Source organism: Engystomops pustulosus, chromosome 8 (genome assembly GCF_040894005.1).
Source record: "Engystomops pustulosus chromosome 8, aEngPut4.maternal, whole genome shotgun sequence".
In the NCBI taxonomy this organism is placed as follows: Eukaryota; Metazoa; Chordata; class Amphibia; order Anura; family Leptodactylidae; genus Engystomops; species Engystomops pustulosus.
The window spans coordinates 114,879,754-114,892,608 of record NC_092418.1 but is presented as its reverse complement, the minus strand read 5'-3'; the positions used below and the strand labels follow the sequence as shown (position 1 = coordinate 114,892,608).

General features: G+C 45.7%; 1 protein-coding gene across 3 annotated transcripts in view; it reads right to left on the bottom strand.

Annotated features, from left to right (window-relative positions):
* The window catches only part of PLCD4 (phospholipase C delta 4), a 90,226-nt gene that overhangs the window by 40,610 nt on the left and 36,761 nt on the right, over positions 1–12,855 (bottom strand). For all 3 annotated transcript variants that reach the window (XM_072122310.1, XM_072122309.1, XM_072122311.1), the window contains 2 exons: positions 10,367–10,595; positions 9,994–10,123 (listed from right to left, as the gene is read on the bottom strand). In XM_072122310.1, the coding sequence (XP_071978411.1) occupies positions 9,994–10,123; positions 10,367–10,595 (359 nt within the window). The remainder of the gene's footprint in view (positions 1–9,993; positions 10,124–10,366; positions 10,596–12,855) is intronic.

Sequence of the window (12,855 nt, the reverse complement as noted above, 5' to 3'; positions counted from 1 at the left end):
TGGAAATCTGGCTCCCTCCAACAGATGACGCCACTCCTACAAGGCAAGCTTGATGGCCAGAAGCTCACGATCTCCAATAGAATAATTCTTCTCTGCAGGGGAGAAAATTTTGGAGAAGAAGCCGCAAGATAGAGTAGGGCCCCTAGGCCCCTTCTGAGTAAGGACCGCTCCAGCTCCTACGGAGGAGGCATCAACCTCCACAAAAAATGGCTTCTCGGTATCTGGTCTGGTAAGGACAGATGCAGAAGAAAAAGCAGACTTTAGTCTCGTGAAGGCCTGGTCAGCCGCTGGGGCCAGGCACGAGAATTGACACCTTTCTTCGTTAGCGCCACCATAGGAGCTACCAGAGTCGAGAAGTGAGGAATGAATTGTCTATAATAATTTGCGAAGCCCAGGAATCTTTGAATAGCCCGTAGTCCCACTGGGCGTGGCCACTGAAGAACCACAGATAACTTGTCAGGATCCATTTGCAAGCCTTTATCGGAAATAATGTAGCCGAGGAATGGAAGGCTTTTTTGATGAAACAGGCACTTCTCCAGTTTGGCGTAGAGATGGTTGGCCCTGAGGCGGCTAAGCACTTGCCGTACATGGGAATGGTGGGACTCGAGGTCAGCAGAATACACAAGGATGTCATCCAGGTAAACCACAACACAGCGGTACAATAAGTCCCTGAAGATATCGTTGACAAACTCTTGGAAAACGGCTGGCGCATTACAGAGTCTGAAAGGCATAACTAAATATTCAAAATGCCCATCACGGGTGTTAAAGGCGGTCTTCCATTCGTCGCCCCTCCTGATGCGGATAAGATTGTAGGCCCCACGAAGATCCAGCTTGGTAAAGACTCTCGCACCCCGTAGGCGATCAAACAGCTCCGTGATCAGCGGCAGAGGATAGCGATTCTTAACAGTGACTTTGTTAAGACCGCGATAGTCAATACAGGGGCGGAGAGAGCCATCTTTCTTGGTGACAAAAAAGAAGCCGGCGCCTGCCGGAGAGGCGGATTTGCGAATGAAGCCTCTTTGCAGATTCTCCTGGACATACTTGGACATGGCGGCTGTTTCAGGTACCGAGAGCGGGTACACCCGACCCCGAGGAGGAGAAGATCCAGGCAGCAGGTCGATGGGGCAATCGTAGGGACGATGTGGAGGAAGGGTCTCAGCTTGTTTCTTGGAGAACACATCCGCGAAGTCCTGGTATGGAGCGGGAAGCCCCCCCAAAGGCTTAGGAGACAAGGTAGAAGTCCCGACAGGGAGCGGATGTAGAACCTTCATACAGTGTGATGAACAATCCGGACCCCCAACGGAGAATCTCCCCAGAAGACCAGTCCAGAACAGGGGCATGATGTTGCAACCAGGGGAGGCCCAGCAGGAGAGTGGAAGTGCACTGGGGCAGCACAAAAAAGGACAGTCTTTCTCTATGTAATGCTCCAACTTGCAGGAGCAGGGGTTCTGTGCGAAACCGGATGAGCACGGAGAGAATTTGGCCACTGACCGAGGCAATAGACAATGGCTTCCTGAGACGAACCACCGGGAAGTGATGCTGGGAGACCAGGGCAGCATCCATAAAGTTCGCTGTAGAGCCCGAATCCAGGAAGGCGGAAACTTGGATCTGGGTGCCAGTGCCAACGCTGAGGAGTACGGGGAGAGTCAAGCGTGGAGAAGCTTTATTCTCACCTAGGAACGCTTCTCCTGAGAAGCCTAGGTGCTGGCGTTTCCCGGACGTTGGGGGCGGACAGGACAAGCCCCGACGAAGTGCCCTGGGCTGGCACAATACATGCACAGGTTCTCCTGACGTCGCCTGGAACGCTCTTGTAGAGAAAGCCGGACTCGGTCCACCTGCATAGGTTCATCAGCAGAAGATTCAGCCGGGGGCTGAAGCGGCTTTTGGAATACAGGTGCCAGGCGAGGAAGACGTCTAACACGGCCTTGGGGGTACTCGGAGCGTAGTTCCTCAGCGCGCTCCTTAAACCGCACATCAATTTGAGTGGCCAGGGTGATTAGACCACTCAGAGTTGACGGCAGGTCCCGTGCTGCCAGCGCGTCCTTGACCTGCGCAGAAAGTCCTTTCTTGAAGGTAGCAATGAGGGCCGCATCGTTCCAGGCAAGTTCAGAAGCCAGGGTGCGGAACTGAACTGCGTACTCTCCCACAGATGAGTTATCCTGGCGCAGGTTCAATAATGCAGACTCCGCAGAGGAAGCTCGGGCCGGTTCCTCGAAGACTGACCGGAACTCTGCCAGAAATTCCGAGAGGGTAGCGACAACCGGGTCGTCCCTGTCCCAAAGAGGAGTAGCCCAGGCCAGGGCCTTCCCGGAAAGGAGGCTGAGGACAAATGCCACCTTGGACCGCTCTGTGGAAAATTGCGACGGCATAAGTTCTATGTGCAGGGAGCACTGGGTGATGAAGCCCCTGCACATCTTGGGATCCCCGTCATACTTGCCGGGCAAAGAGAGACATAGCCTGGGTTCAGCAGCAGGAAGATAAGCCGGGGTAGCAGGAGTCGCAGCGGCCACCTCAGGAGACTGTTGCTGATGCTGGGTAGCTAGCAGCTGTTGCAGCATGGCGGTGACTTGCTCCAGTTGATTCCGTTGTGCAGCAATCTGCCGGGACTGGTGGATCACGATGGTGGCAAGATCAGGCTGACTGGGAGAAGGAGCCTCGGCGGGATCCATGGCCGGATCTTACTGTTAGGATCAGTGGATCCTCTGGACCACCGCGGGAGATGTAACTAGCCAACACCCGGAACCGGAGCCTAGCGGCACCTGGTATTCACCAGAGCCTGCCGCAAAGCGGGTTGGATTTGTTGCGGCAGGATACCACTAGGTCGTTCCCAGGTGTGACTAGCCCACGGTGGCAGCCGAGGTCGAGGTACCTTAGCGGATGACAATCTCGTAGACAGGTCCAGGCACAGGGTCAGGGCAGGCGGCAGAGGTGCAACGTCAGGTCCAAGTCCGGGGTCAGCAACAGGAGGTCCAGGCAGGTGGGAACGGGAACACAGGCACACGGAACACAGCAACACGGAGGAACTTGGGTAACACAGGACACAGGAGCGGGAACACACAGGAATACACGTGAACGCGGGAATACACAGGAACGCAGGAATAATCGCTTGTAAGCTTTCTCTAAGGCTATGAGGCACAAAGATCCGGCAAGGGTAACAGGAAGAGGCAGGCTAATGAAGAATTGGGCAATATGGCCAGCGCCAATTAATGGCGCGCTGGCCCTTTAAATTTGGAGAAGGTGCCGCGCGCGCCCTAGCAGTCGGGGACGCACGCGCACAGCGGAGGGGAGCGAGCCAGGAGCCGGGACGGGTGAGATGCGCTGGCGGCGCGCTGGCGGGGGCAGGGCGGCACGGGTGAGCCCGCGACCCGCGATGTGGGTCGCGGGACCACCCGTGACAACTGCCCCCTATGTACAAGAATATAACTACTATAATACTGCCCCCTATGTACAGGAATATAACTACTATAATACTGCCCCCTATGTACAAGAATATAACTACTATAATACTGCCCCCTATGTACAAGAATATAACTACTATAATACAGCCCCCTATGTACAGGAATATAACTACTATAATACTGCCCCTATGTACAGGAATATAACTACTATAATACTGCCCCCTATGTACAGGAATATAACTACTATAATACTGCCCCTATGTACAAGAATATAACTACTATAATACTGCCCCCTATGTACAGGAATATAACTACTATAATACTGCCCCCTATGTACAGGAATATAACTACTATAATACAGCCCCCTATGTACAAGAATATACCTACTATAATACTGCCCCCTATGTACAAGAATATAACTACTATAATACTGCCCCCTATGTACAAGAATATAACTACTATAATACTGCCCCCTATGTACAAGAATATAACTACTATAATACTGCCCCCTATGTACAGGAATATAACTACTATAATACTGCCCCCTATGTACAAGAATATAACTACTATAATACTGCCCCCTATGTACAGGAATATAACTACTATAATACTGCCCCCTATGTACAGGAATATAACTACTATAATACTGCCCCCTATGTACAGGAATATAACTACTATAATACTGCCCCCTATGTACAAGAATATAACTACTATAATACTGCCCCTATGTACAAGAATATAACTACTATAATACTGCCCCCTATGTACAAGAATATAACTACTATAATACTGCCCCCTATGTACAAGAATATAACTACTATAATACTGCCCCCTATGTACAAGAATATAACTACTATAATACTGCCCCCTATGTACAGGAATATAACTACTATAATACCGCCCCCTATGTACAGGAATATAACTACTATAATACTGCCCCCTATGTACAGGAATATAACTACTATAATACTGCCCCCTATGTACAAGAATATAACTACTATAATACTGCTCCCTATGTACAGGAATATAACTACTATAATACTGCCCCCTATGTACAAGGATATAACTACTATAATACTGCCCCCTATGTACAGGAATATAACTACTATAATACTGCCCCTATGTACAAGAATATAACTACTATAATACTGCCCCCTATGTACAGGAGTATAACTACTATAATACTGCCCCCTATGTACAGGAATATAACTACTATAATACTGCCCCCTATGTACAAGAATATAACTACTATAATACTGCCCCCTATGTACAAGAATATAACTACTATAATACTGCCCCCTATGTACAGGAATATAACTACTATAATACTGCCCCCTATGTACAGGAATATAACTACTATAATACTGCCCCCTATGTACAGGAATATAACTACTATAATACTGCCCACTATGTACAAGAATATAACTACTATAATACTGCTCCCTATGTACAGGAATATAACTACTATAATACTGCCCCCTATGTACAAGGATATAACTACTATAATACTGCCCCCTATGTACAGGAATATAACTACTATAATACTGCCCCCTATGTACAGGAATATAACTACTATAATACTGCCCCCTATGTACAGGAGTATAACAACTATAATACTGCCCCCTATGTACAGGAATATAACTACTATAATACTGCCCCCTATGTACAAGAATATAACTACTATAATACTGCCCCCTATGTACAAGAATATAACTACTATAATACTGCCCCTATGTACAGGAATATAACTACTATAATACTGCCCCCTATGTACAGGAGTATAACTACTATAATAATGCCCCCTATGTACAGGAATATAACTACTATACTACTGCCCCCTATGTACAAGAATATAACTACTATAATACTGCTCCCTATGTACAGGAATATAACTACTATAATACTGCCCCCTATGTACAAGAATATAACTACTATAATACTGCCCCCTATGTACAGGAATATAACTACTATAATACTGCCCCCTATGTACAGGAATATAACTACTATAATACTGCCCCCTATGTACAGGAATATAACTACTATAATACTGCCCCCTATGTACAAGAATATAACTACTATAATACTGCCCCCTATGTACAGGAGTATAACTACTATAATACTGCCCCCTATGTACAGGAATATAACTACTATAATACTGCCCCCTATGTACAAGAATATAACTACTATAATACTGCCCCTATGTACAAGAATATAATTACTATAATACTGCCCCCTATGTACAAGAATATAACTACTATAATACTGCCCCCTATGTACAAGAATATAACTACTATAATACTGCCCCCTATGTACAAGAATATAACTACTATAATACTGCCCCCTATGTACAGGAATATAACTACTATAATACTGCCCCCTATGTACAGGAGTATAACTACTATAATACTGCCCCCTATGTACAGGAATATAACTACTATAATACTGCCCCCTATGTACAAGAATATAACTACTATAATACTGCCCCTATGTACAAGAATATAATTACTATAATACTGCCCCCTATGTACAAGAATATAACTACTATAATACTGCCCCCTATGTACAAGAATATAACTACTATAATACTGCCCCCTATGTACAAGAATATAACTACTATAATACTGCCCCCTATGTACAGGAATATAACTACTATAATACTGCCCCCTATGTACAAGAATATAACTACTATAATACTGCCCCCTATGTACAGGAATATAACTACTATAATACCGCCCCCTATGTACAGGAATATAACTACTATAATACTGCCCCCTATGTACAGGAATATAACTACTATAATACTGCCCCCTATGTACAAGAATATAACTACTATAATACTGCTCCCTATGTACAGGAATATAACTACTATAATACTGCCCCCTATGTACAAGAATATAACTACTATAATACTGCCCCCTATGTACAGGAATATAACTACTATAATACTTCCTCCTATGTACAGGAATATAACTACTATAATACTGCCCCCTATGTACAGGAATATAACTACTATAATACTGCCCCCTATGTACAGGAATATAACTACTATAATACTTCCTCCTATGTACAGGAATATAACTACTATAATACTGCCCCCTATGTACAGGAATATAACTACTATAATAATGCCCCCTATGTACAGGAATATAACTACTATAATACTGCCTCCTATGTACAGGAATATAACTACTATAATACTGCCCGTATGTACAAGAATATAACTACTATAATACTGCCCCCTATGTACAGGAATATAACTACTATAATACCGCCCCCTATGTACAAGAATATAACTACTATAATACTATCCCCTATGTACAGGAATATAACTACTATAATACTATCCCCTATGTACAAGAATATAACTACTATAATACTGCCCCCCTATGTACAAGAATATAACTACTATAATACTGCCCCCTATGTACAAGAATATAACTACTATAATACTGCCCCCTATGTACAGGAATATAACTACTATAATACTGCCCCCTATGTACAGGAATATAACTACTATAATACTGCCCCCTATGTACAGGAATATAACTACTATAATACTGCCCCCTATGTACAAGAATATAACTACTATAATACTGCCCCCTATGTACAGGAATATAACTACTATAATACTGTCCCCTATGTACAAGAATATAACTACTATAATACTCCCCTATGTACAAGAATATAACTACTATAATACTGTCCCCTATGTACAAGAATATAACTACTATAATACTCCCCTATGTACAAGAATATAACTACTATAATACTGCCCCCTATGTACAGGAATATAACTACTATAATACTGCCCCCTATGTACAAGAATATAACTACTATAATACTGCCCCCTATGTACAAGAATATAACTACTATAATACTGCCCCCTATGTACAAGAATATAACTACTATAATACTGCCCCCTATGTACAGGAATATAACTACTATAATACTGCCCCCTATGTACAAGAATATAACTACTATAATACTGCCCCCTATGTACAGGAATATAACTACTATAATACTGCCCCCTATGAATGTCAGATTACAGGATTTGTTTTTGCTGTGATGCGTCTTGAGTATGTGACTAGATGGCGGTACTATTATACACTGCTGGCGCGCTATAATATCAGCAGTATATTCGGTCTATATTTAGAGACTCGTCTGGACAATGTTACTACATGATAATGAGCTGTGCTGTGATGGCCGCTGGCAGGGCTGGGGATGCCGCGGCTCATGTAGCAGTAGTATAGGAGTAAATCTTAGGACATTGGTATTGGGTGTTCTGGGTGAATATATATAAGGATGTTTAGGCTTGGGGATGGGAAAGTGTTGGATTTGACACTTGGGGTAGAGTTTTGGCAAGTATTTACGGTATTTTTTGTGTGCAACGTGAGCTACAATCTACAATACATGGTTAGTGGTGATGCTACTATTTAGGGATGTCCTGGCCATAGGGGGCGATGGCTTCAGATGGCCTAAATATTAAATATTTATCAGAATTACTTAGTCTAATTTTACAGCAAGATTTAGATCGGCCAATACGGTGCACTATATGGCAGTATTTCTTTTATGTAGCACTATTCGGTATCTCACTATTAGCAGTGTGACATTGCCATGTAACTAGTGAAGGCTTACCACTGTGCAGCTCTGTACGGTATTCTTACTGTGCCCTATATGGCAGTATTTATTATGTAGTGTGACATTGGGGCTCATTTACTTACCCGGTCCATTCGTGATCCAGGGGTGCGTTGTCCGACGTGGATTCGCGTCCTGTCGGGATTCACTAAGGTCGTCGCCCGATATCCTGCATGTGTCGCTGCTGCGCCGAGGTCCGCCGGAGTTCACCATCTTCTTCCTGGTGCATGTAAGTGCGTGTCAAGCGACATAATTTTTTTTTTTTTAAATACTGCGGTTTTTCCGAATCCATCTGGTTTTCCAACGGCCACTCCCCCCCCCCCCCCCCGATTTCCGTCGCATGCAAGCCGGCGACGATGCGTGCGCCAAAACCCGGGGCAATTCAGTGCAAAACGGCGCTAATCCGAAATGATCGGAAAAACCCAACAGAATTGCGGCCAAAGGACCCTTAGTGAATGAGCCCCACTGTTATTTAGGTAATGGTGTTACTTGGCCAGAGTGCGGCCATATAGACGCTGAATGGTAGCTATGCTCTTTCTGTGCACTATATGGCGGTATAAGATCCAACCTCATGAGAAATATATGCATCTGGGTCCATGTACAAGAACTGCAGGAGCGCTGCGGACGGATCTGCATCGGGTTTCTGAGATGAATAGTTCTGATAGTTGCGGCTCGATGTTCTTATTATGTTACAGATTACAAGTTCCTTCCTCTTTTAGAGAAGAAATCTATCGCTATTGAGCCTTATTGGTCGCCCCCTTATCCACACCAGATCCGACCACCGTAACTAAAAGGTTGGGTCCAAAGTCTGCTTCTATTATTCAGTATATGTTCCAGGTATCAGCCGCCCCCACAAAACAATCCAAATGGGGGTCACTTACTTACTGACTAATTAGGATCGTAATGATCTCCCATCTTACTGGCTGAGGGTCATGTGACCACAGCCGGGTCACTGGCGGTCTACTAGGGATTGATATTCCGGGTCACATACCTGCATTATTCATCACAGAATGATAGGAGTTGTTGCTCTGCTCCCTAATCGTATGACTGGACATCTGACAATAATCCCCTACAACTGCAGCAGCAAATCTTCAGCCTGTGTTAGTTATTAACCCTGGAGATCAAAATCCTGGATTGTAGCGCACTGAGAGCGTGACCTCACACTGCTGTGCTCTGTGCTCTCTGCAGACAATGCTAGGTATTGTCCCTGGAGAGAAGTGTAATTATACCTTTGTGTATGTTGTAAGTAACAGCAGAACTGTGATACATAGATTTATATTCCAGTATTTAAGTTTTTAAAAGTGCACTGGGGGCGTGTCCTGACACCGCTGTGCTCTGTGATCTCTGCAGCCAGTGTTAGGTATTGTCCCTGGAAAGATGTATAATCAGACCTTTGTGTATGTTGTTAGTAGCAGCAGGACTGTAATATATGTATTTACATTCTAGGAATGTAGCTTCTCAAAGTGCACTAGGGGGCGTGTCCTGACACTGCTGTGCTCTGTGATCTCTGCAGCCAGTGTTAGGTATTGCCCCTGGAGAGAAGTGTAATTATACCTTTGCGTATGTTGTAAGTAGCAGCAGGACTGTAATATATGTATTTACATTCTAGGATTGTAGCTTCTCAAAGTGCACTGTGGGCGTTTCCTCACACTGCTGTGCTCTGTGATCACTGCAGCCAATGTTAGGTATTGTCCCTGGAAAGATGTGTGATCAGACCTTTGTGTATGTTGTTAGTAGCAGCAGGACTGTGATATATGAATTTACATTCTAGGATTGTAGCTTCTCAAAGTGCACTGGGGGGCGTGTCCTCACACTGCTGTGCTCTGTGCATTCAGCTGTTCCATATCTCCTCTGGCTTATATTACTAATACTACCAATAACTGGGGCTTGATAACTCATTGCACCCAAAGCAGTGCAGCACGAGGCCGCCTTGGGAGTGCACAAGTATCCCCCCCATTACCTGAAACAGACGATAGGCGTGCTGCTCGTTCATGTCCACATTCATCATCTTCAGAAGATCCTGGACCTCCTTGAAATTCATCCTCCCATCTCGGTTCTTGTCGGCTTTTTGGAACCAGTCACAGATCCATCTGGTGGTTTGTCAAGGAGAAAGGGGTGACCGAGCGCTCTGGACATTCACCGGCCTCAATGGTCCCAGGTTCATCACTGTTCTTTCTCCTGTGACCACTGAGTCCACTGATTGATCCTCCGCACTTCCCATCCAGTCTGGACTATGGAATGGAAACCCCCTTTAATTCTATCCAGACCCATGGGAATGGCGCTGCTCCATATTATTCTAGCAGTCCCCATAGTAGATTTATAGTGAAGGATACTGATCGAGGATTTCCTTCTGGTCCATGTTCCTCACAGTCTCGATGAGTTTCTCCAGCCCCTGGATCCAGCTCTGAGCCTCCTCTGACGTGTTTGCAACCAGGTCAAGGTTTGCCCGGCGCCCATAGAAGACAATGGTGAAGCAAAGCTCGGCCTCAAACTCATCTGCGATGCTCTGCAGCACCTCCGACTGATGCCCCTCCCGCACCGTCTCTATGTCGCTGATGGAAACTACAAGGAAAAACATGGCTGCTTAACGACAAATCTTCATGGCTTCAATTCATCTACAAAATTCCCATCGCAATCCAAAAACAATTCATTCATTTTTATCATTTACATGTATCTATTTCCATAGTAACAGACTACGGGCAAACTGTTTGTAGTCTGACTGTTTGTACATCCAGTATTATACCCCAGAGCTGCACTCACTATTCTGCTGAGAATGATACAATTAGCTATTTGCAGGTTTCTGTCTATAGTGATGTAGTCACGGACGGTCACATTGGAAACATCTCTCCTGATATTTATCAGTAATGCACATTTTTGGATGAACTCCGGTTCCGCAGTGCACTGAGCCCCTGAGCTTGCAGACTATTACTCCCCCCACTACTCCTGCAGACTGATTATTGGAAGCTCAGACTCACAGGACATCCCTGGCAAGGCTTCACCTCTGCAGAAAACTCTCTGCTCTACATTTTACTGCCTGTGGGGACGAGGTAATGGAAGTGCGGAGTCGTTGATAACGCCTTCACCGCCACATCTGATCTCCGTCCAAAAAGCAAAGATCCAACAAACGACTATCTGGAGGCCAATATTATCAGAAACATCTACCCAGGAGGAGACTGAAGACTGGAAACTTCATGGCTGTAACAGAAAAGTTCTGCAACTTTCCAATAAACTTTTAGTTTCCATTATTCAACATTTTCAAGATCTCTGCTTGCTGTCAGCAAAGAGGAAAATTCTAGTATTGAAAGGCAAATATTTTTCCCAGCCTACATGGTTTGGAGCGGATGCGACTGTGGCAAACCATCATTTGTGAGACATATACAGTGTGTTATATAAGAAATATTTCCCATGTCGATGTATGACAGCAAGCAGAGGTCTTGAAAATGGTGAAGAATTGAAACACAACGGGGCTTATTTACTAAAGGTCCACGTGACCCTTTTTCACCAGACTTTCCAACGTTTTCGGGATTTGCGTGGCTCGCACAGGTATTTAACAGGTGTCTGTGCTGGGATTGTGTAGCAAACAATCAGATTTTGGCGCAGCTGCAGAGGCTTTCACGTGAAATTGAGGGAGGGGGTGTCGTCTGACGATCCGACTGATTTAGACTAAGCGCGGGATTTAAATTTCAAATTGTGTCACAGGACAATGCACTTACATGCACCAGGAAGAAGAAGGTGAACTCCAGGGACCTGAGCGGGGAAGCGTCACATGCAGGATATCAGGTGCAGGATCTTAGTGACTCCCCGCACAGCGCATTATACACGGACAATGCACTTACATGCACCAGGAAGAAGATGGTGAACTCCAGGGACCTGAGCGGGGAAGCGTCACATGCAGGATATCGGGCGCACGATCTTAGTGACTCCCCGCACAGCGCATTATACACGGACAATGCACTTACATGCACCAGGAAGAAGAAGGTGAACTCCGGGGACCTGAGCGGGGAAGCGACACATGCAGGATACCGGGTGCAGGATCTTAGTGACTCCCTGCACAGCGCATTATACACGGACAATGCACTTACATGCACCAGGAAGAAGAAGGTGAACTCCGGGGACCTGAGCGGGGAAGCGACACATGCAGGATATCGGGTGCACGGTCTTAGTGACTCCCCGCACAGCGCATTATACACGGACAATGCACTTACATGCACCAGGAAGAAGAAGGTGAACTCCAGGAGCTGAGCGGGGAAGCGACACATGCAGGATATCGGGGCACGATCTTAGTGACTCCCCGCACAGCGCATTATACACGGACAATGCACTTACATGCACCAGGAAGAAGAAGGTGAACTCCGGGGACCTGAGCGGGGAAGCGACACATGCAGGATATCGGACGCAGGATCTTAGTGACTCCCCGCACAGCGCATTATACACGGACAATGCACTTACATGCACCAGGAAGAAGAAGGTGAACTCCAGGGACCTGAGCGGGGAAGCGACACATGCAGGATATCGGGTGCACAATCTTAGTGACTCCCCGCACAGGGTATTATACACAGACAATGCACTTACATGCACCAGGAAGAAGAAGGTGAACTCCAGGGACCTGAGCGGGGAAGCGACACATGCAGTATATCAGATGCAGGATCTTAGTGACTCCCCGCACAGCGCATTATACACGGACAATGCACTTACATGCACCAGGAAGAAGAAGGAGAACTCCGGGGACCTGAGCGGGGAAGCGACACATGCAGGATATCGGGGGCAGGATCTTAGTGACTCCCCGCACAGCGCATTATACACGGACAATGCACTTACATGC